This window comes from Zonotrichia leucophrys, chromosome 8, assembly GCF_028769735.1.
Source record: "Zonotrichia leucophrys gambelii isolate GWCS_2022_RI chromosome 8, RI_Zleu_2.0, whole genome shotgun sequence".
NCBI lineage: Eukaryota > Metazoa > Chordata > Aves > Passeriformes > Passerellidae > Zonotrichia > Zonotrichia leucophrys.
In genome coordinates, this window is record NC_088178.1 from 28189978 (window position 1) to 28214900 (window position 24923).

The window sequence follows — 24923 nt, forward strand, 5'->3', positions numbered from 1 at the left end:
AAGTAATAACTGGCAAAATTACTGCTTCTCTCCTGACATACTGAAAGTGTTAATGAGAATTAGTTTAATTATTAGCATCTAATTTATTATACTTATTTAATAAGCTGTATTGTTCTCAGTGTTTTCCTTTCCCCAGCAGAAAAACTGACTCTACTTATTCCAGCCAGTCCTGGCTTTGAATAATGTCTGCAATATGTTAGCAGATACATTTATGTCTAGACAACAAATCAATACAGTGCTTTTCTTTTTCCTTGAGTATTCATTTGCTTAATTTATCCCAAACCATTCAGCATTATGAACTGTTAGCACACTCACAATGAACAGGCAGCAGGGGTCTTCTTGGCAGGAAAGGGACCTAATTGGGAGACAAGATAGTGTTTGAGAGATGTCACTAATATATTAGTTTATTAAAGGTGCTGGATGTTGGAAAAATAAACATCCCTGAAGGATTGCTCCTTGCTGCAAACTCCAGCAACTGCAGTCTTTGAAGCCTGTGGGAGTGCTGTTAAGTTAAATGCAGATGAACTTGAGTCTTACTTATCCCCTGAACCATTTTTTGCTCCAGCACAAGTGTGATGTGCACCTCCATGGCTTTAAGGCCTTTTGTCAGTGCCAGAGCAGGTGAAATGAAAATAAAAGTCCCAAGTGTTTCGCCAGGATGGGTATTTTGTCCCTGGCAATTCAGGCTAATGGAAACCCTATCAGGAATTAAAATATTATTTTCTTTAGCAGTACTTAGAATATGGATCTGTGTTTAAAGCTGAGCTTTTATCATCAATGGAAAAGCCAATGTTCAGTGCCAGAAGAGCTGCAGTGAGATCAATTTGTAGAGTGCTGTCGAAAATGATCTCATCATTTTTGTCACTAAAATGGAACACCTGATTCACAGCCTGTCCTACTTTCTCTTTATAATGGTATTTGGCATCTCTCTGTATGGTTTTCAAGTGTCCAGGCTGGGTTACATTTAAAATGTAAACTTAATAAGCTGGGGGGAGGGTTGGCATGTTTTTCTAAGCCTGATTCCTGTTTTTGTGATACTTGAAAACACTTTTACTTACGGACACATTTTTCTGGTGATTAATTGAAAGACCACACTCATATAGCTGATCCCCTTCAGCCTGTGACTGACCACAGCCCAGACTGAAGGGAGGGTGGTTTTTTTTCTCCCAGTGTGTAAAATGAAGTTGTTCTAAGTTCAGTCATTTCTCCACATGATCCTAATGGCAGCTAAACCAAGAGCTACACTATTGCTAACTCAAAAGGGATGTGGGAGAGCAGTTATTTTAATATACACTCATTCATTTTCCTGTAATGAGATAGCAGCATGATTTTTAAGACCACCAAAAATGCTTGTTTTTTCTCTTAATGAGCAGTATCTTTAAGAAATTTACACTCAAGTCCTAGACACTGATATCCTGAGGGTATAGCACAGGCACGAAACTGGGGGATTTTAGGGGTCAAAAATACTGCTTCCCCTCTCACTGAGCATGGGTTAGTGCTGCAGGAAATGTAAAGAGGAGTAGGATTTAATCCAGGACAATTTAATCTTAGTTCAGACAAGCTGCTAATAGGACAAGTGTTTAAAAGCCAGAATTTCCATAGTTTCACAAGGTTCACAGAGTTTGACATGATGTTCCTTGAAGTCCACGGAGAATTTGAGCCAGCACTTTCTTTGCCACCTCTCAAGTAACTGTAAATGTATTGCACACAGTTTTTGAACTGGATTTGTTTTTACTGGAGTTTCCTAATAGCTGATTTTTAGTATAATTTCTGTCTGTTTGCTTGTTTCTCGGCAGCCCAATGGTAGCAGCCAAGGCAAGGTGCACAATCCATTCCTTCCTACCCCAATGTTGCCACCACCACCTCCGCCACCAATGGCTAGGCCTGTGCCTCTGCCAGTGCCAGACACAAAACCTCCAACCACATCAACAGAAGGAGGGGCCACCTCTCCCACTTCTCCAAGTAAGTATAGACGCAGCGGGATCCACACTGGGCAGGGATGAGGCCTGCACACACCTTGGCAAGCAGGAGAGCTCTCTGCTCTCCACCATGGACAAAGCCATGAGCTGCTCCTGTGTGAGCAGGGAAAGCCTTAGCTCAAGGCTGCAGTTTTGTTTTTGACTCGGTTGGCGTTTCACACGTGCGAGGGAAATCGAGGCCGGTGGCTCAGCTGTGACACAGAGCTCGGATCTTTGGGGTGTTGTTTGCTGCCATGAGGATTTGAGTGGATATCCCATCCCTGGAAGTGCTCAAGGCCAGGCTGGGTGGGCCTCTGAGCAGCCTCATCTAGTGGATGGTGGCCCTGCCCGTGGCAGAGGGGTTGGAACTGGGTGATCTTTAAGGTCCCTTCCAACCCAAACTATTCCATGGTTCTGTGATAAGTTGGTGTCCCAAGCCAGGTTTTAGAGGACAGATCCCACATGGAAGTCAGGCAATCTCCTTGAAAACATCCCTGCTTACACACACTGGGCTAAACTAACAACCCTTTCCAGTTTACTTCAATTGCCATTCTTTTGGGAATAAATCTTCCCAGATTAAGCCAGACGTCTTTCCCTTATGCCGTGCATCTTGGGCAAGAAGTTTTGGTATGTCTTAGGGCCAGGGAGAAAGCTCTAATCCTCTCCCACCACCCACACGGCTCCCATATGCATTTTGTGTAGCCACAAGTCAAATTTACGAATTCCTGGATACACACTTGGGGATACCACTTTGGAGTCACTCTTCTGGGAAACAAATGCAATTCAGCTGTGTCTGATGCTTTAAAAAAAAGTCTGGATGTTCAGGGAGTTAATTGTGAAATGATTTAATGAAGCTATGCTCAAACTGACATTTAAAAACAAAAGGGAAGCTTTCAGTGCTTTAATGGCAACTGTAGGGGACTTGTTCCACAGTGAAGGGAGTCCAAATAACATCCACAAACAAAAATCAATCTAATCGAAAGAGCAAATCCCTTTGTGTGCTTTTCAAGCTTATTATTTAAATGCTATATGCAACCACTGCTGGATGTGCAGAGAGGTACTCACTCTTCAGACCAAGTGAAGCCTACATTTTTAAAGCTTTATATACTGTTCAGGAGACTTGCACAGGTTCCAGGGGGCATTTTTAAAATCTGGTAGTTCCTCAGAGGTTTTCATTGCCTTCTGCTACACGATAGTGCATCAACTGCAAACTCAGCAAGATGCTCTGGCTCGCTTGGAAATTGAAATGGGTTTTAGTATGAGACAGTCTGGTAAGATTGTGAACACGATCTTCTAGAATCAGGACTTCTCGAATTGATCAGCAGATTTTTGTTGAGTGCAGAAGTTGATTCATTCCCTCCGCTCCGCTCCTCTTTCTGACCTTAGACCAACACTGGTGCTGTCAGGAAGGTTTGGCACTTTCTGAGGGGACTTTTGAGTCCTATCAATAAGATTCAGCGGTGGGATCTAAAAGGTTAATGTTTAGTCATAGTTATCACTGAGTGCAGTCAGCAGTGCCTTACTATTTCCTTGCCTTCAGAACCGGGAAAAACAAAACTAGGTCAGTGTGTACTTGTCATTACGGTTGTGACTCAGTTTACTGGCAGTGTTTGGTGTCAAAAAGAAAAGAAAAAAATTCCCAACAACATTTTAGCACTAATCTTAATTTTTATGATACTGTGATTGTGTAAACAAGCTCAGAGGGTGTCTAGCCAGATTCTCAGCTGGCAGAAAAATGGGTATTTCTCCTCTGAAGGGAGCAGGACACCCATTGGTGTCTGCTTGGGGCTGGTCACTGGGCTCTGTGTTCAGCAGACAGCTGCCACGTTAATTGGGAATGGAGGTTTTCTCAAGAGCAGCCAGTTAATGGTATTTAAACAAAAGATTAGGAAAATAATTACTGTTTGTTAATTAGCCACGCTGATGACTAAACATATAGTTCTGTACATATTCAGGCACGCATCTTCCTTTTGGTGAGGGGTTTGAATAACAGTGACTCCAGTTGTAAACAAGCATATAATTTAATTTAGGGAAAAAATTTTACAGAAAAGTAGATTATAGGAAATATTTTCTAAGAAAAGCTATGACATGTAAAGCAAAGCCAGTGGAAGCATTGGCCACATAAAGAGGAAAGCAAACTGAAGTTTGAGGCGTCACAGGCAGGGTTTGCCAGGAGGACCCACTGGGCTCCATTCAGCGTGTCAATCAGGACCAACCCTCCATTTCCCTGCGTGTTTATTTTTTCCTTAACTAAATATTAGCCTTCGAACAGCGAGTGCAGATTCACCAGAGTTCCATAAAAGCCTCACAAAAAGGTGTTTTCCATGGTTACGAGCTGCTGGAGCGCACCGGTTCTGGGAGTGTCGCCGGGCTATGGCTGACTGCCCCGCAGGGCTTGGGGATATTGGAAAGTCACTAATGCAACAAAGGCAGGAGTGATGTTAAATTTTGGCCAGACTCTCTCCTTAGCCGTGTGGAAGAGAATGATCCCCCCTCCTCCCGCGGAAATGGAGTGAAAGGGGTTGGCATTTGCTCCATTCTCCTTCCCTTTTTTGGTCTAGCAGAAAGCCCTCAGCAGAAACAAAATGCAGTCACGGCCCAACCAAAAATTGGAATATGGCCCTCCTGAGGGGTGCAGGAGCCAGGAGCAGCTGTTCAATACAGCATGGCCTCCTGGGAGTGAGAGCTAAAAATCACAACAAGGTGGTTAATGATTCTCAGAGCAATAGTGAAACTCTCCAGCTGTGACATTAACCAAAACATGAACATTAGTGCTGTCCAAGGAAGGAAGAGCCCCTGGAGATGCACACTGGGGATTTGCCACAACTGGGTGGCCAAACATGCTCTGGGAGCTGACAATTTCAGCTGTGAATCCTGTCCCTTTAGAAAGCCAGCATTTTCCTCAGTCAGATGGCACAATGGAGATGGGATTCACGAGGTTTGGGAGGTTAATTTTTCCTCAAGAAAACCTTTTTCAATAGAACATATCTTTGATATCAGAAGACCCAGCATTATCTTATCTCAGATCGCTTCTTGATTTTCTTTGGTTGGTAACCCATTGCAAACACAACACAATATTTTCTTGAACTTGGCAGTTTTGGGGTTTTATATCTCACTGCCCAAAGCAAACACCACCTCCACAACATTCCAGTTGGGCTTTATCACTATCATAATTAAATCATTCCAGAGCAGCCTAAGATACTGCCATCCTGTACACCCTGACTTTTAAACAGCTTTTTAAAACAAAGTGTTATTTTCTGAGACTCACAACTCTTAACTTAAATGAACTCATTACTTGTTAATGTCCCTTTGAACAAAAGAGTTTTCTTGTTAAATGGCATTTGTGTCAGGATGAGGAGAATGATCTTGTGGCTGTAGTGCAGGATTCATAAAGCCAAGTGCCAGGTCCTGCCCTTGGGTCACAACATCCTGTGGAGCTCTCCAGGCTTGGGACAGAATGGCTGGAAAGCTGGAAAAGGACTTGAGGATGCTGGGCAGCAGCAGCTGAACATGAGTCCAAGTGTGTCCAGGTGGCCAAGAAGGCCAAAGGCACCTGGGCTGGATCAGCTCTGGTGTGGCCACAGGACCAGGGCTGGGCTGTCCCCTGTGCTGGGCACTGGTGAGGGCACACCTTGAAGTGCTGGAGAGTGTCCAGGGAAAGGAATGGAGCTGGGGAAGGGTCTGGAGAACAGGAGAGGCTGAGGGAGTTGAGGGGGCTCAGCCTGGAGCAAAGGGGGCTCAGGGGGGACCTTGTGGCTCTGCACAACTCCTGACAGGAGGGGACAGCTAGGGAGTAGTGGGGCTCTGCTCGCGGGGAACAGGGACAGGACAAAAGGAAATGGCCTCAGGTCACACCAAGGGAGGTTTAGGTTGGATATTGAGAAAAATTTCTTCAAAATAGTGGTCAAGCACTGGAGCAGGGGCAGTGGTGGGAGTCCCCATCCCCAGAGAGATTTAACAGCCCTGTGGATGGGGCACCTGGGGACAGGGGTTACTGGTGGCCTTGGCAGTGCTGGGGTAGGGGTTGGACTCAATGATCTTAAAGGTCTTTTCCAACCTAAACATTCCCATGATCCTGCAATCAGATTGGCTTTCTCTCCCTTCCTCTGCTATGCACTGCCTGAGCACCTTCTGGGCGAGTTTGAGCGCTCTGTTCACTCCTTTCCCCACCCATAAAAAAGAGGGCTGACTCCATCACTCAATTTGCTAAAACTTGCAGTTCCCTCTCAGATCCTCAGCTGCAGAATGCACTGCAGCAGGAATTGTTCTACTGCACCACATTCCTCCAGTCAATCCTTGCTGCAGCTTGAGGAACAGAACAACTCCTCACATCAAACACATGTACCTGTCATCCTGGTCTGTGAAAGGGAGACCTAGGGGTACATTAGGTCATCACTCACCCAAATCATCTTTACCAGTCCTTTTAATCCAGAATGATGACAAATTACACACTCCTGCTCTCAATAGCTATTATTTCAGGAAAGTATATTTAAAAGTAACATTTCCCTACTGCAGGCAACTTTAAAACACACAACATCCCCAAAACTGTTTGTTTGTCTTGTCTTTCATACAATTTCTTGCCATTTTGGCTAAATATCAAAGCTGTCTGTGTGAGCAAATGTTCTTTCTCTGCCAGCTCCTGTTTTGCTTGTTCCTGAAGTGAAGCATCATAGCAAATTTGTGGCATCACATTCATTCCTTGGCTGTGGGCTGTGATGTTGCAGACAATCCTTAGTGAATTCCAGTAGCAGAAAGAGCAGGCTGGGCAGGAAGCTGTTGCTGTTCATGCCCAACAGGACATCTCTCAGCTGGTGTGAACCAGGGTAGGTCTCTGCAATTCCCATGGAGCAAAGCTGATAAAATCTGGAGAAGATCTGCCTAAGAGACCTGGCTGCTGTTCCTTGTTCCTTCCCATGCTTTGGCTTTTCCCAAACTGGAGTCTGAAGACTCCAGCATAGGCTTAGCCTATATTTATGCTATAATGTAATGTGTCCCAGCTTTATCCAGTGAGACAGTTTGCCCCATCCTAATTCTGGGGCAACGTCTAGGGATCAGACTTCAGGAATCCCACCTTCATGTCAACCAAGGGTGTTTATCTGAAGACAGTAAGATGCAGCTGGAAGCTGATCATGCTCTAAGCAACACTCAATACTTCTCCCTTTCCTGAAACAAATCTCCCCCTAACAGGGGAATGTGTATTCCATGTCAGCTTAATATTCTGAGCCAAACTGGCCCCTTCCAACCCATAAACATCCCAGGATATTTTACAGCAAAGAGGGAACAGCACCTTGGGAGAGTCCAGTGTAAATCCTATGCATATTTGTCGTTTTGGTGCTCTTCCCTCCTTGGCTTCAGCAGTGGAGTTCTATGGCCTGAAGGAAATACCAAGCTGACATCCGAGTATTTTCAGAAAGCAAGTTAAACATGGTTTGGAGCGGAAGGAAGGTGTACATAGCAACTCACCCAGCGAGCTTTGAGGGGACTTTTGTGCATATTACACACTTTTCAAATGCTTTTGGATTTTTTTTGTTTGAACAGAGAAGCCATTTAAGTCAGCATTCTGCTGGTTCCCCTTTGATTTTCTACCAAATATCACAGCAAAAGTATCTGCCAGCGGGGAGCTGTAAACAAGATCTTGAGTTCCTTCCCTTCTGGGTGGAACTTACCTGCTCCAAGGGATTAAATGGCCTCTCCACTCAATCTGCTTCTTTAAAAGTAGACCAGGAGAACCAAACAACAGATGTTTGATTTTTGAGCTACAAGTTAATTTTCCCCACTGTAGAAGGAATTCTTAGTCATGCACAATATTAGTTAGTTAGTTTAAAAAAAACCTCCACAAAGGACAGCACAGAAGAATCTTAATACAAGGCACTAGCAACAGGAAAATGTCCTTTGCAAATGTGTGGCTTCTTTGAATTATTAACCAAATTAACATGGTAAAAGGTGATGAGAACATCTCACCACATCTACTCAGTAAATTTCTTCCTTGATTTGCAGGTAGGAGTAACATCCAGCTTACCTGTTCATAGTATCCAAGCTGCACCACAATTTGCAAAACTATCTCAGGAAGATGAATTAGGGCACATTAAAATTCCTTTAAGACTTTGTGAAGGAGAAGTGTTCCTTGCATGATTTTTGCAAGTGTTATCTTCTTGGAGAGAAAAGCTCACCTCACCAGAAACAAGTGGGAAAAATTCCTTCTTAGAATCCAGGAGTGCCTTATCTCCCCTCATATCAGTAGGAAATGAAGATATGCAGTTCCTGGGGTGATTTCAGGGAATCTTGATAAAAGGGAGTATTCTGATGAAACTGTGAGAGCTAAGAGGCATCACAAGACGTTTGTGAGACTTGAAGGATGAGGTTCTGCATGCTTCTGGACTTGGGAACTCATCACCCAAGGGCTCTGTGGGAGGCAGAACATCCACATGGTCCAAGTGCAGATTGGGCATTGGGTGAGAAATCCCTCCAGGGCCTTAACACAGGAAGTCCCTGAGCTGAAAATAATCAGAGGTGGGAAAGAATGGGAGAAAGTAAATATGTGACCTGTTTTGGTTGCGTTTGCTTATGACTTCTGAGAGAGGTGACAATGGCCAAGGTGGAGCACTGGTCTGATTTGGCACAGCCTTAAACCAAAGGCTCCTCCAGGGTAATTCCTCTTCACCAAACATTTGCCTTCAGAAAGGTAAAAGAGTTTCCCCCCCACAGCCAACTCAGTGTCTTCTCTGACTCTTAACTCACTTTACTTTTCTGTAACGTTGAGGCCTCAACATTATATTTAGCCTGACTGGAACTTGGCAAGTAACTTTCCTTTTACTATTTTTTTTTTTTGTCTCTTCATTGGATAGTTAGGTTGTCTGGGGATTTTATTCAGCAGAATGCATTCCCATAAATATATTCAAAATAGATAGGAGCCCTCTTTGTATTGAGGCATCTATTTGCGTTATTTAGATCTAAACATGCAAAAAACTGAGGAAGAGAGAATATTGCTTGAGGGTTTTCAAATGAGAGGAAGACTAAAAATGCATTGAAAGCTTTTGGATGTGGAAGTACGTGGCATTGTGGACAGTTGCAGTGGAGAATATAATGCAACAATAAAATCATTAAAGTACTTCAAGTTTGGAAGTAATCTGGGTTCTTGGCTTGCATTGCATTTAATAGCTTTACATTTATGGGAGCCACTCCAGTTTTTAAAGGCAGCTTCAGCCTTCAGACTGATTGCACTTACCACCCCAGTGAAACTGCAACCCATTAATTTTTTACCGAAAGGATCTCCCTAGTTTGTCAAACACATCAAGTGAACATTTTAGAGAGTGCAGACCACAGCAGTATGAAAACCAAAACTTTATATCCAGAGAGAAACGCTGGATTAGCATGAAATAAAGGGTCTGATTCTGTTAATGAGCACTTAGGTAATTTCATTGCTATACAAAACTCTGTTAAAAATAGAGGTACCAGACATTCGAGTGAAAACAGTCAGGAGCTGCAGAAATCTCCTGTGCCAGCCCATCATGGAAAGGCCTGCAGTGGTTCTCCTTCAGGCTGGAGAGCTGCCCACCCTCCCCTGAGCCCACGTTTGGGGCCACCCCTCTCCCAGCAGCCCAGTCCCCTACGTGTTGATCCCCCCACCACGAAGCCCGAACCTTTCCAGTGTCTCAAACCAAACTCTCGCTCTCTAAAACGTTCGCACATTTCTATGTCAAACATCTGCTTAGGTGGCTCTGAGACAGTGTGTTTTGGTGTTGTTCGTGTGCAATCTAGTGCCGCTTCCTCAACGCATGTGTCCCTTCCCTTCACAGCCTACTCGACACCCAGCACCTCCCCCGCAAACCGATTCGTCAGTGTTGGACCACGGGATCCAAGCTTTGTAAATATCCCTCAACAGACTCAGGTGGGCCGCTTTCGACTTCTCTGTTTGCCTGCAGCCTCTTCTCCTCCTCCTCCTCCTCCTCCTCCAGTGTCCTCTAACGTGTCCCCGCGGAGCAGCTGCACTGCCGCTGTCACTTCACCCACATGGTCTCAGTAACTACAGTGAAATGTCACTTGCAGTTTGTTTGTCTGTTGTGGTTTTTTTTTTTCCTTTGTTTGTTTATTTTATTTTAATTTATTTTTGGGGCTTGTGTGGTGATAACAACACTGCTTTCATGACTGGAAGGACCTCTCTGCTTTCTAAGGTGTTGGCTCCCAGCACGCAGTTGTTTGCTCTAGGGCCGGGGTTTCAAAGGCTTTGGCTCCAACCTGCTCCCCAGGCACTGCATTTAATTGTGTTTAGATCAGATGCTAGGCAAAAATCCTTCCCTGCCTGGTAAAGGTTGCCCAGAGAAGCTGTGGCTGTTCCTGGATCCCTGGGAGTGTCCAAGGCTGGGCTGGACAAGGCTTGGGGCAACCTGGGCTAGTGGAAGGTGTCCCATGAAACAAGACGATCTTTAAGGTCCCTCCCAACCCAAACCAGTCTGTGATATGCAAAAAAAAAAAAACCTCAAACACTCATGGAAAAAAAATACTCAAATTCCTGGTTGGCCATTTGCATGGTGGGCTTTGAGCGAGCAGGAGATTTTTGTGATTGTGAGCACATCTGTTTTCCTTATGCAAAGAGAAAAAAGTCCAGTTGAGGCAGGCCTATAAAGCTGGGTTAGCTGAATTCATGGTCCTGCTATGGTCAAATCAGAAGCTCAAGTAAACATTTGTGTTTCTTTAGGAGAAGGACGAGATTTAAATGTGCTTTTTCCAAGCTGTATCAAATTCCCAGGGTCGATTAAGAAAATAGTTGTTGGCAGTTTTGTTAGCAGCTAATTTGAGCCAGATGTTGAAAAAATTAAGTCTGGGCTTAATATCACGTTATCATGGGGGGGGAAGGTATAAAAAAGTGAACAGAGTTAGTGCTTTAGGACAACTGTAGTTTATAGTTTGAAGTGATTGCTTGACTACGTTGCAATTCTTTTAAAGGTCAACTACACGAAATATTTGTGATTCTGTTTTGAGCTGGTTGCAGTGACTAAAAAGCAATAATTCAAATAACTGGCAAACTGGGCATTACTACCCTTGGCTCTTGTAAGTTCTTTCAAATGGTTTATGGGCTTCTGAATAATTAGTGTGCAGATTAATGGCTGTCACATGCCACAGTAGGTGCATGAGGACAGACTCCTCGTTGTGATGGCTTCAGCACCTCCACTGTCACTGAAACACAGGTCACTCATTCCCAAAGATTTCCAGTTTACAGGGCTGCAAGCAGCTGCCTGTGAGCACAACGTGGTTTTTTGCTGTCTGCTCTTTGTGTACAATTTGTTAGGGGCTTTAGTTTATAGCTCTGTGCACAGCACAGGTTAAACTATATCGAATCTCAAACCTTCTCTGCATTAAATAGGGTCACACAAAGTACAGCAGCAATGCAGAGAGGGGTTTAACCCATCAGATTCTGGGGGGTTTTTTCATGCCTTGACAAAACTCAGCCTGCGCCCCACTTTTCCAGCCTTGTGCTTTTATGGGGTTCATGGGTGTGACAAGTTCTCATGCACCTTCCCATTTAAATCATATTTCTCCTGTTGTTTTGGAAACAACTGGAATATACAGAAATACGCTGAAATTGGGAAACAGGAATTTTAAGGTGTGCTGCTAAAGTCCTTAAGCATTTGGTCTTTTCCTTCATAGCTCAGGAAACCTGAAACCCTTTGGAGAATGCTACTTACCTTTTCCAGAAGACTTGAAAAACTCCTAGTTGGTAAATTGATTATGTAGTAAGACACAACAGTATTAAGTCTCCAAAGATATTTAAAACTTACTTGCATCCTGCAGCCTAAGTTTCCCAGATAAGTTTGTTGACTGTAAACTTTTATCCTCCTTATTTATGACTTAAATCATTTTAAAGTGCTCTAGCGTTACTTTAAGTGCTCCTCAGTAATGCAGTGTAGTGAATAACAATGCTGTACAGTGAAAAACAATACTCAAGCACAGCTTTCAATTAAAGTCTAACATGCTGCAGTGGGCAAGGAGACTGACTTCCAGTCTCTGACTCCAGCTGCATCTCCCTGCTTCTATACATCATTACACCACCACAACCCACTTGATACTAAATATATAATTTATCAGCAAACTCACTACTTATTCATGAAAGAACTCTGAAGTTGACTGTGCTTTGAGTCAGAGAAGTGAGGTAGAAGTGCTAACTGCAATGATTTGGGATTTATGTAGCATTCCTCTAAACAAAGACAGGCTTTTGTGCTCCTTTTTGCAGGGCATTAGTGTATAGAACGACCACTTAGGATATTTTCAAAACTGAAATGTAAAAACACATAGGACTGCATTATTAAAAGCAGCTGGGGTGGCTCCTTTCCATCAGGGTCTTTAGAGTACATCCAGAGTCAGGCTAAAATACAGGGACTAACAGCCAGGGACACAGCTTCCTGAGACAAGAGGAAGCAGGGAACACTCCGAGCTTCTGGAAGTCAAGCTTAAATATAAGGGTTAAGTGAATTCTTGCTGCTGGAAAAATAAAATAAAAATGAAGGCTGCATCTGAACATCTGCTTTTTAAAAATTATGGTCCAGCTACAACCCATATGAAAATATTTTGGCCAGATTTTTGGTGGCTCTGATGTTCTCTTGGTGGAACATTGCACTATAAGCACTATTTACACATCATCATCATCATCATCATTAGTCTTGAAGTGCTGCAGAAGTGAGTCTGTGCACAGGGATGTGGCAGCTCCATGGAGCAGGAGTCACAGTTCCCATACATGGGCATTCCCAGAACATTGGAATAAAATCCCAGGCAAATTACCATGGGCTGGGGCAAGGATCATTCTGTGCTGGGCTGTTTCTAAACAACCAAACCCAGTACAAGCCTTTCTGAATCATTATTAGAAAAAATATCAGTAGACATTTCCATTAGCACTATGTTCTGATTTATGTCATGTTGTGGCAAATATAACCCCTTAAAGGAATTTTGTAGAGTTTATATAATATTCATTAAAAAGCCATCTTCCTGTGTCAACAAAGGTTGCAACAGGACAACCAGTCTATCAGAGAAGGGATGGGGAAATAAACTGCTTTAAGTCAGTAGTTCTGATTTGGTAACCAAAGCCCCCAAAGGGCTGTTGGCTTTGCCTGGTTTTAGCAGTTTCCAAAGTTTTCAGTTGGTTTGGTTTTGCATCTGCTGCTTACACCATCCATCACTCTGCCACTCCACTCACTGCACAATTGTCCTGTCTTGGGGGTTATTTGAATCTAAATTTCTGTTTGAGCTATTAGAAGCAACACTTGACTTGGCATCCCCCGTATATGTTGACAAAAAGGCACAGGTGTTGTAACCTTTGCTTGATAAATCATTTACTTTTGCTACTTGACTTGCAAGCAATATGGGGGCATCAGCTTTTTAACTGCCTATTGCATATGCAAATCAGAAATACAGGATGCCTGGGGTACAGGGGGCTCTGGTTTCAAAAGCAAGCTGGTCTGGATAGCTCATGACTAAGTAATAGATACGTCTCTCATATTGCCAAGGACCTGCAACACAGAGGGTGGTGGAGGGATGGGAAAGTCCCCTCACATTAATTAGGGACGAGCCTCTCGGTAGCAACGAGGTGAATAAACAGGGCTGCATTTTGAGGTGGTTTTTTCCTAAAATTAACAGTGAAACACAGTGCATGCAGCTGGGAATGCTAAACCAGCAGCCTGTGGCCAGGGTTTGCCACTCACCACTCCAAATGCTGCTTGCTGCTCTCTAATACCCTGGCTTTGCTCTAGGGTACAAAATTCCTTTAGGGATCCACGTGCTCTGTACTCATCATGCTGCAGCTCCACTTCACACTAAACATTGTTTACTATGCTGAGTCCTGTTTGCCACCTACTTAGCCTGCATCTTCCTGGAAATTGCACTTGGGATGCTAAAAACAGTTCCTGAGAAACACATGCCTGCTCCATCTAATCGCTCCTACCTGCCACTGGCCCATGTGCCCTGCACAGGGAGGTTGTGAGGATGCAGGGAACAGAAACTGCCTCCCACTGCAGGCACCCAGGCAGGGAATCAGCCACTTTACCCTGTGAGAAAGTGAATCCTGTAGCCCTGACCAGCTGTTTCAGGAAAAATCCTTCTCTAGTGTAAACACACTCTGTATCAGATCCATCCCAGGTAGTTTCTAAAAACCTAGTTAAGCACAAACCTAAATATTTATTCCCTTAGCTTTATGTAGGAAAAGATAAAACTTATTTCTAGAAGGACAGAAGTAGAAGCTCTTCCTGGTTCTGCCTTTGCACAATCCCAAAGCACAGTTAGATCCTGGATAATAAGCAAAGGCCTTGTGTTTTCACACTTTCCCTGGTGGGGCCCTAGAGCCACCCAGCTACAAGAGAGCTCTAGATAGAGCTCATCCTTTATAGCACAAAACAACTGAAACAAAAGGCCTGTAGCCTGCCTAGAACACTGAAATAAAGTTTAAGAAAATAACCAAAAGTCAAGCAAGCTTATCTAGGCAGCAAAATAACAGGTATGGAAACCAGCAAGCTCAGCAGAACAGCCTTATAAAGACCAGGTACAAAAATGCACCCTGTGAAATACATCTTTAAAAGAGCAATATTAACTTAGGAGGGAAATCACTGAAGTTTAGCAAAGTGTTTATAGTACAAGGAAATTGCTAACTCCTTTAGATCTTCTCCTGCTCCCTGCCCTTCCCAAATTAGACAGTGGTATCTTTGTAGCTTTCTCCTTTTGGGCTTTTATTTATCTCTAAAAAAACCACCATATGCCTCAGGTGCATCCACAAACCTAATTGTACAATTACTTTCTTTCCCAGAGACAAGGCAAAGCTTGTTTTGCTTCCCCACAAGCGATTTTTTTTTTTTTTTGTTTAGAGAGCAAACTGCAACCTGCAATTTTTCACTGGCAGCACTTTAAAACAAAGGGCATGAGGAAAAAAAATGAGCTGGATGCTGTGTCCTGTAGGATAGCAGATGTGAGCTCTGTCAGACCAGGGGGGAGGTGAATTCCAGAGGAGAGGGTCCTTCTGTGAGAGCAGCCGGGCGCTGCTGCCCGGACACTGGAATGTGAGGAGCGTGGTGCAGGTGATGCCCCTCTCCAGGAGGCAGGCAGGGGAGCAGCCCTGTCTGTGGCAGCCCCCAGAAGTGTACAGGATCCATAGATCAAAGTCAGCACCTTGCCTGGGAAGCTGATGCAGCTCCTGCAGCGCTTCCCTCCCGCAGCTGAAGAGGCAGAGCCGCTCTGTGCCCAGGTTCCATTGCCACCCTATGGAAGAAAGAAACCAGTGCACACATTTTTCTCCTTCCTCTGCACAAATCCGTGTGTGTGCCTGGCTTCACGGGGATTTTCCATCCCTGCTGCTCAGTGCCACCCTGCCCTGCCCTCTGCCCCCTCCCAAGGGGACGCTGAGCCCCACGCAGCTCGTGGCCATGTGCTTTATTAATGAGCACCACGGGCTGCCTGCCCTGCCCTGCCTGCCTGCACACCCTGCTGCCTTCATCCCCGTTCCCAGAGCCCAGGAATGGCACTGGGCAGACAGGCAGGACCTGCTGGCCCTGGGCACAGGGGCAGGGCAGGGGTTTGTGGCACTGTGCTGACAGCTGAGCCACCACATTGCTCCACACACGGGGCAGGGCAGGGACACCTCGAGGGGTGTGTGGGGATATGGCAGAAAACATGAGAGGCTGCAGGAACCACACCAGGCCTTTTGTTTTGGTGGGTTTATTTTGGGTTTTGGGGGTTTTGAGCAGAGCTGTTTATAAGCCAGGTCAGAGGTACTTGTTGCTCAGAGGAATGTCCCTCCTCAGGATCAGAACACTTATCCTCGAGGCTGGATGCACTGCTTGTGACTGAGTGTGAATGGAGATAAAAAAACTCTAACTTGGAAGCATTTGTTAGGCTCAGCCCTCTAAGAATTCCATATTCTGTACAGTAACCACCCTAAGCCAGTACATGTGTCCAATTTCAGCTGCAAAGCACTTCTAAGCACACTTGAATATTCCTTTTCTTTCTCTTGGCCTGTCCAGAAAATGTAGTGAGAGGTTCAGAACATGATTTCCATGAAAGAATAACATCTTTAGTGTGTTAAGAAAAATAGTTTGCATAGATCAGGTATAAAACATAGTTTTGGGGTGTGGAACTGCTACTTTCTGCTGAACTTAGAGGGATCACTCTGCTCCCAAACCCTCCAGGGATCTGTGGATTTTCCCATATTGGCAAAGGAAAGTGAGGGCTGCTCTCATCCAAAGCCTGGAGCCCCCTTATGATCACTCAAAGTTTTGATCTCTGTCCAAAAAGTGCTTTGCTTTTGCACCAATGGCATCAGGCTACTGACACATGACCTGAATTTTGGTGCTGTGTTTCCTCTTCCACCCAGGATGTAGGAATACCATTCTGAACTTGAGGGCGGCCTAAAGAGAGTGTGGATAGGAAATTCCACCCTCAGGTCAGTTCCTAAAAGGAGCTGAGAACAGCACACCCCAAAAAGAAAGCACATATTGCCCTAGAGAGGTAAAGTTTCACAGAAAACTTCCCAATGCCATCATGTGGCTGCATCTTCAAAGCGGGATGGAGCCAAATCAGTCCCAAAATGCCTGGGTTAGTCCTCAGCAGGGGAGATCCTTGTTCCTGGGCTTTTTCTTCCTCCTCCTCCTCCTTGTAGACTCTGGTGAACAGTTCCGACTCTTTTTTGGAAACCAGCACTCAGCATCCTATTTCCAGTAGATTTAGCATAGAATTATTTACAATGGACATAGAAGAATTTCCCAAACTAAGCAATTAAACTTACTGAGTTTTCCCCCTCCTCACAATAACCAGGAAGCCTGTGTGTAAGGCTGCCTTTCTGTGGGTTTTATGGCCATTACTTACTCCACAGTGGGGGAGAAGAAAGGGAAGGAGTAAGTATGGGCCTGGTGGGAAGAGTTGGCAAATGCAGAAATATGATGAATGAGCTGGAGAGATTTAATTTCTTACTAAATTCTCCACAAGCTGTGTAACCTTTCTTTAGCTAAACAATTACTCTAAAAGGCAATGATTTTCTGTGTTTTCATTGAAAAGTCTTCATAATAACAATGGCCTATGTTCTCCTTCTTGAAGAACTTCTGCCAAAAAACAGTTTTCTTTTTTCCATTCAGCAGGAAACTTTCTTTTATTTTTATTTTTTCAATCTCATATTCCCCGCTAACATGGATTTACAAGGCCTACCACTTACTGCATGGGGCTGGGAAGAAGCTTCCCCTCAGGCCAAATCATTTTGGTCCATCTCCTTTGTAGGGATTCTTGCAGCTTCCTCCCAAGAGGACTGCAACCACTGTCAGAGACATAATACCAGGCCCAAGTGGCCATTTAAGCTGACAAAATGTGACATTCCCTGTGTTCACAGGTCAGGGGGCGTGGGAGGGGATTCCCAGATTTGTTTTTCAGCGGACAGGCAGCAGTTCTTGCTGTGTTGTGGAGGGTGCAGTTGTGGGGAGCATGACTTTGGTGTAGGGGGGGAAAAGCCATCAGGTGTTTAAACTCATGGCTGCCAACGTGAGGAAATGAGATGAGCTGATCCTCCCTGAGCCACAGGGTCCAGTTTAGGAGCTGATTCCTGCCAGGTGGAGCCTTGGGAGGGTTTTGAGGGTGCAGCATGGGCAGAGCACTGCTCACACCCCCACGTTCACACCCACAAATGAAGCCAGGCTAAGGCAAGGTTATGGTTCTGTGCCCCTTGCTGCTGTTGGCTGGCTTGGCTGATTTCCTGGCCACCACTGCCCACCCCAGCCTCCACAGCAGATAATGCTGTATTGGATTAGTCTGCTCGCTGCTGCATCAGGCCCACAATCAATTTATTGACTCTGTCAGAGTGGCTAGTACAGTAATTGTTACAAGAGCAGAATAGAAAGCAAGAATGTGTCCACATAAAATATAAAAATGACGTTTTGTTCGTTCTTTCCTCTTTGGCCCTATAGATCTTGATGTGTTTACACAGTGGAGAGCACTTTACTTAAGTTAATCAGCTCCTTCTACATTATTAATTGCGACAGTTAGGGCGCTACGTGGCGGCAAACGTATTATTGAGAGCATTGATCCCACGCTGACGGTGTGGAGCTGGGCAGGTTTTGTATTCCTCCCCTTCTTCCCAACTGCTTGAGGGCACTATCAAATCCCATTTCTCTGACTGACAATAGAGCATCGATAGCATCGATCCCAGAGAGGGGCAGGAGGCTGCACAGCAGAAAGGAAGGAGTTCTCAAAGAGCCAGGCTGGGGAAGGGGCTGTTGGAAGTTGGGGATGGCAGTAATTACATGCCTGGCCTGATTTCTCTATTTTGTAAAGAGTAATAATTTAAGAGCTGAAGTTTCCCAGGTGCTGAAAATTTGCAGAGGTGGCACGATGAGACCTTTTAAAATGTGTGCAGAATGTATACCCTTATGAAAAAAAAAAAAAAGCCATACTGACTTTTTACAAGGGTTTTGGAAGTGCCTTTGAAAGACATTTCATGAAAGTTCAGCCTTTGCAGCTGATACCTATATGAGCCCCATAAATTCCACCCAGCCTGACAAACTCCAGTAGATGTCACATGTGACCTGGATGGAAAAGGTCAGCAGCTGAATTTATGGCTTTTGCATTTACTGGAACATTAAGATTTTTTGCCAGCTGCCATATATACTTTTTAAGAATTCTGCAATCTAAGGATTAGGACCACAGTCTACAATGAAGGTCAAAAATTAAAGGCCACAATCCCTGCATCCTTCCCAATGGATAGGCATTAAGCTACCTCTGTTCTGGGAATCACCTTTGCTTAATGGCATTAACACAGAGGTCAAGGAATGAATAAGCTCCAGAGGTGAACACTTTGCAAAATAAGACTGTCCTGCTCTGAAATTAATAGTGAATTCCATAAAAAGGGACCAAAAGAAGCCTTTTCTTAACAGAGAAGGAGCCCTCAGTTTGCAGAAGTTTCCATGTTCCCAAGACACTGAGCATCACCTGCCTAGTCCTGGACTGTCCTAGAGAAATATAACTAACACAGACTGGGGTCTCAAAAGAAATACAGCAAAATTACCTCAATTTTGGTAAAATCTGTTTATATTTTAAATTTGACAAAGGTGTCTGTTCTTAGTAATGATTGCTAACAGCATGGGAAATTGCAGCTTTCAAATTTTACCTGGTTATAGTTTAGAACGGCAAAACACATCTCATTTTAGGCTTTTGCTTTGATAGCATTTTCTGCTTGAACAGAGGTAGAACTGGAAAAGTTTAATTTAAAACCAGTATTTCAAAAAAAAAATCTCATAAAAACCAAAAGGCTAAACTTAAAAATATCTTCTAGATTCCCCCTTAGGTGCTTTAGTTATTAATATTCAACTTAGAAAACAGTCCTGACACTATAATCATAATATTCCCAGGCATATTCACTTGTGTGACCCAAGTGTTACATCACCTACACAAACACTGGTTATTGCACTTGAGGAGAGATGCAGCTGAATGCACTGCAGAAGGCACTGAAATGTAATTTTAATTATGAGATATGAGTAACCAAAGTCACAACCAGCACGGTGCAGCCACCTCTGAGGCTGAACACAATAATTTAGGAAGAAATTGTTCCCTGTGAGGCCCTGGCACAGGTTTTCCAGAGAAGCTGTGGCTGCCCCTTCCCTGGAAGTGTCCAGGACCAGGTTGGATGGGGCTTGGAGCAAATCTGGGATAGTGGGAGGAGGTGTCCCTGTCCTGCAGGACATGAAAAAACACAGGCTTTAAGGTTTCCTCCACCCAAAACCATTCAAGGATTCTATGAATTTCTGCATTGCTTGGAGCAGCTTTATACAACTTTAGGTATCCTTTTGTGCCTTTTCTGTAACTGCATCTTTTTAAATATGACAACAGAAAAATTACCTATTTTTTTTTTAAAAAAAAGGGATAAACTGAGATACGATATTTGCATGTAGGGTTGGGTTTTTTTCATCTTGGCATGGGCTAAACAATGAGATTTGAGATTTTGGAAGAACACTTTGACACATTATATTCCTTGTTTGGCTATTCCCTGGTTTGCTGGGGTTTTTTTAAGGACTTTGTTGCAGTCCTTTAGGTTAAAGATCATGTCTGAGAATCTGTGGTATGGGACCCGGCTGTACATTCATTGAAGCTGATGAGAGGAGGAGATGGAAGATTTGTTATTGGCAGGAGTTTGTTTTAGAAATACAATAACATTTTTGTTTAATTATGCTTCTCTTTTGCTTATATCTATGCACAGTAGAGTAAATCTAGTCTTTTTCAGATAAGATAAAGGTTACAATCCACATTTTCTCTATGGGGAGGGTTTACGCTGCAGTCTTCATGTATTTCTGTGGAGTTTTTATTTTGTGGTTACAGGTATTAACTCTAAAGCCATTTTCCTTGATGTAGAGATGGATTTGGGGTTCTCCCAAATTACTGGTCATGTAGGCTAAATTTTAAAGTTTAGACCATGTTGGATGGGGCTTGGAGCAACTTGGTGCAGTGGAAGGTGTCCCTGCCCATGGCAGAGGGTTGGAAGATCATCTGATCTTTCAGGTCCTTTCCAACCCAAACCATTCTGTGACCCCATGATTTCCCAGCAAGGGAGGCTCCACAGGCTCTTTATAAATCCTCTTCCTACAAGCACCCAGGGCAGAATTTGTCCCAGTAGTGGTAACTGTTTTATCAGTGCTGTTGATATTGTGTGAGTCTGAACAGAGCTCAGATTCTTCTCCTGGAAGCTCTTTGGAAAAACAAGGAGTAAAAGTAGTAACATTTAGAGGGAAAAATGGGGGCAAAGAAAGCTGGAGGAGAGCTGTAGTTAACCATACAATGGAGCAGCTTGCTTAGGGAGTACAAAGAGCCACTTCTACACAGGCTATTTTCAGGGAAAAGCCTCACATTCAGTGACTCACAAAAGCGAAGAGGCACCTTTTGATTTTAAGTTCAAGGTTTACATTAGTAATTTTGTCTGTTTTCTCTGTTAGTATTAATTAAATTGAGATAGTTTAATTAGTATTACTAAATTTGATCATTAGTAGTAATTCATTCTGCCTGCCATACTGCACAAATATGATGAAGCAGAAATAACTAAATTGTTTAATTTCATCTCATTTAATGACTTTACACTCCACCAGGACTTTTATTGGCATCTCACAGTATGTGTGAAAATTGCTCCAAGCTAGGCCAAGACCCAACTCCCTTTAGCCAACCATGTCTAATACATCCCTCCTCATCCAAAGATGGATCGTGTGCTGCAAAGCCTTTTCCCATTTCCCCAACAGAGAGCTGGCAGCCTCTGGAGCCTGGGGTGGTCTTTCCCTGCCCCACTCACACAGCTCCTGTAGCATCCTGACCCCAATGGCCCCATGGATCTTTACAGGACTCATCCCTGGATAGGATTGCCCAGAGCATGATGGAAATCCCTTCAGGGATCCCCACAGATGGGTCCCTGAGCACAGGCATGATGCACGACCTTCCATTTTTATTAGAGCAGTTTAGCAAGGTACAAAGCATCAGGAAAAATGCAGATGTCAAAAGTTCCCACGTTCAGGAGAGGTTTTTTTGTTCAGCTCAATGCCCTCTTGGCTTTCTTTTTTTAAGAGGAGTTTTGGGAAGGGGGGGTTTCCTGATGAATCGAGTCATTATTCCTCCAGCTCGCTGTCTTCTGTAATTTTAAGGTCAAAAGTGCCAGAGTTGCCTCTGTGCTCCTATTTCTGTGCGTGTTAATTTGGAGCCTGGTTTTGATCTCCTTGCCCAGTAACACCTAGGACTTGCCAAAACCCAAATTCCTCTTCCTTTTCTGCGGTCTCCAAACCCAACCCTGCCCTACCCACCTCTCCAAACATGATGTTATCTTGGTCCTCTCATCCTGGGGTCCCCAGCTGTCCCTTTGCCTGGAGTGTGCCCTGCCAGCCCCACTGTTCCTGCTGCCCACATTCCAGTTCCTCCCCTGTGCCTCTCAGTCCCCATCAACCCGTCCCTCCTGCTTTTTGCCCTGCTTTGATCAGGCTGGGCCCACTTTGCTGTCCCCACAGGGCTGCTCATTTGTTCACTTCACCCAGACAGAGAGCACAGGCAGGGACCTGACTTTTGGGGGGGAATTTTGGAGGGAGTGCTCACTCTCCTGTCCAGCCCAAGTTGGACAGGAGAGTGAGCACTCTCCCCTCACTTTCCTCTGTGTGCTCTGAAGTACTCTCAGGGCAGTCAGAAAAAGCAACTGAACCACCTTGGGTAGTTGTAGGTCAAGTACCTTTTGACCCACTATGGATCTTCTCCCATTACACCACAGGGAGCCCCTGGACACAGCTGGGGTGGTGGATAGGCTCCCTACAACTCCACTGGGGCTGACAGAGCTAGGATGATATAGGTGCTAAATGACCAGGGCATGGAAAGGCCACCTCAGCCTTCAACCTCTGAAGGCTGCAGTCACCTTTCCCTCCTCCTTGCTCTCCAGTGGAGAAATGGGGGAAAAAAAGGCTGAAAACTACCTTTTATACCCCAAACTGCAGAGCAAAGAGCCGCAGCCTCTGAAGCAGCTTGCTGGCAGAGCCATCCATCCCACTGGGAGCCCTGGGCCCCTCACACAGCTCCTGTGGCTGGGCCGGCCCGGGACGGGGCAGGGAGTGCAGGGCGAGCCCCTGTGTGTGTGTACGTGTGTGTCTGTGCGTGTGTGCTCGGCTGGCTCGCTGCGAGCCCAGCCTGGGAGGCCCAGGCTGGGGGTTGATTTTCTTTGGATGACTTTCCCCGATTGTCTAAAGCAATAAAAAGTAAAGAAACTTTTGGGGGGAGAAAAAAACGGTGGTTGAGGGGAGATTATTTTTGCAGTCCTGGTGCAGGCAGAACTCCCGAGGCTTGGTGGGGTGGGGGGGGTGGTTTTGCTCGCCTGAGGACTGCAGGAACTGGCTTAAATTGAATAAAACTGTAAGTACAGTACCGGGGACGGCGTAACAAGGAGTTCTGCAAAAGCAACACCACCGGAAAGCACAATGAAGAATAGAGCGGGTTACGCCGCGGTGAAAGTATGTACTGGTTGTTATAACACCGTGCCTCCAGAATAAATTATGTCCCTTTAAAAAGTAATACTTTAACTGTGGAGCTATATAGAGACAATTAAGACGATATTGTTCTCCTCATTTCCCTCCCCCCTCCCCTCCCTCCCTCTCTCTGCAGTAGCTCTGTGGAAACTTTTAATGCTGCAGCTTGAAACTTGGGCCTCTGGGTCTGAAATGCCTGAGAAAGCACTGCGGGCTCTAACTGTAAAACATTCCTTCGGCGGGCCCTGGAAACAGGGCGCGCTGGCGCAGGCGAAGTTCAGAGGGATCACATGGAAATGAGGGCTGGCTGCAGGCTCCCGAGGAGCGGTTTATTTCCCTTAAACCTGAACTTGAACTTGGGAAGGCGCAGCCGGGGCCTGGGCCGGGCTGAGGGCGGCCGTGAGGGGCTGGGAGCGGGGCCGCTGCAGGCCCCGGGCACCCACCCCGGGGCTGGGGGGGATCCCTGGGCACCCAGAGGCTTTTGTGCCGTGTCCAGGGGGGAGATGGAGTCCGGGGAGCCAGAGGGTTTTGCCTTCATCCAAGCAAAATGCTGGAAAGTCCCGTTGCAGCAGTGTGTCTGCCGTCCCAGTTTCCACGGGACTTCCCGGCATGAGGTTATGAGCGGCTCCAAGTCCCCGTGCACGTGTTGTTTCATAAAAGGAAAGAAATGAGTGAGATCTGCTGTAAGAAATATGGGATTGTTGCACTCCTGAGCAAATTTAACTGTGCCTCCAGCAGAGAAAAATACGGGGCTGTCTAAAAACGAGGCGTAGAGTGCAAAACTCAGCCCCCCTCACAGCACATTTGCTTTTACCTCGAAATAGTAGATGCAAACCGTGAGGTGGGTTTAAAGTTGGTTTTCCCTCTTTGATTCCATGCATCCCGCTGTTTCCTCCTTCTCTAACAGAAGGGGAGAGCGAGGTGCTGATGCTGGCGGGTGTCACCCAGGTGTGGTGGCAGAGGTGGCTGCTGTCCCAGCCACAGGCGTGGGGCGGCTTCCTCCCCTCCTGCCCACAGCTGGCCTTGGCTCGGGGGTCATATTTTGGTCATTTCTGATTACTCCAGAACAATTTTTGGCTATGTTTATAGCAAAACTTTGAAAGGATGAATGGGCGAAAAAAATCCCGCTTGGCAGTAACTCAGGAAATATCTACAAAGATGTTCTTTCTGGAGCGAGATCTTATTTCAGGGTTTGTGTTAGGATCATTTTTATTCTGTGACAGCACATAAAGAGAGCGGGACAGAGCAATGAGGTCTGGCATAGCTAAAATCCCTTCTGTGTGTGTGAGGTTATATAGTTTATCAATGCAGAAACCACCACGGGCTTGGAAAAGTAAACAGCTGGCTTGGGTCTGTGTGCTGCACTTCGGAGTTGTCTGCAGGATTTAAATGGCTTGCCTGCGATTTTCGGAGTGGGGCAAATATATATAGTTTTCCTTTCAAACATGTCAGAAGGTTTTTTTGCAGCCGTTTGTTTTCTCTGCTCCTTTTTTATTTGTTGCAATTTTCCTTTCTGATTCATTCCAGTTTATTTTGCTTTCACAAACGGCTTCACTGCCACCAGCAAGTCTACAAATAAATTTAATTTTTTTAAAAAAAAAAGTTCCTAGCCTACTCAGAAAACCTTATGGCAGCGACAAATATCAGAGAAAGCCATCGTCTCTCTCAAAGATTTCATCTCACCCTCCACTTAATCCGCTTGCTGTACCTCAGATCTCAAGTAACTTTCATACTGTGGGCTCACTTTAATGGATAGAATCTATTTTTCATGAAAAAAGCAGGAAATAAGCTGTCTTTCGTACAAAGATTTACAAAATGTAATCATTGTTGAAATATTCTCTTTGAACTGCCTTGTCCGCAGGGGTGTCTGGCTCCCAATACCCCCGTTTCTTTAGAACACCCTTACAAGTTCTTCTGGTAGATCAGGTACACTGGTGGTTCTGGTCTTTGATGTCTTGAATGAATGAAAGAAAAGCATAAT

At 44.9% G+C, this 24923-nt stretch overlaps 1 protein-coding gene across 12 annotated transcripts in view; it reads left to right on the plus strand.

Moving 5' to 3' along the window:
* The window catches only part of NFIA (nuclear factor I A), a 248570-nt gene that overhangs the window by 208871 nt on the left and 14776 nt on the right, over window positions 1-24923 (plus strand). For 9 of the 12 annotated variants that reach the window (XM_064720355.1, XM_064720356.1, XM_064720361.1 and 6 more), the window contains 2 exons: window positions 1797-1962; window positions 9755-9846. In XM_064720355.1, the coding sequence (XP_064576425.1) occupies window positions 1797-1962; window positions 9755-9846 (258 nt within the window). The remainder of the gene's footprint in view (window positions 1-1796; window positions 1963-9754; window positions 9847-24923) is intronic. The other 3 variants (XM_064720357.1, XM_064720362.1, XM_064720366.1) reach the window with 1 other exon arrangement.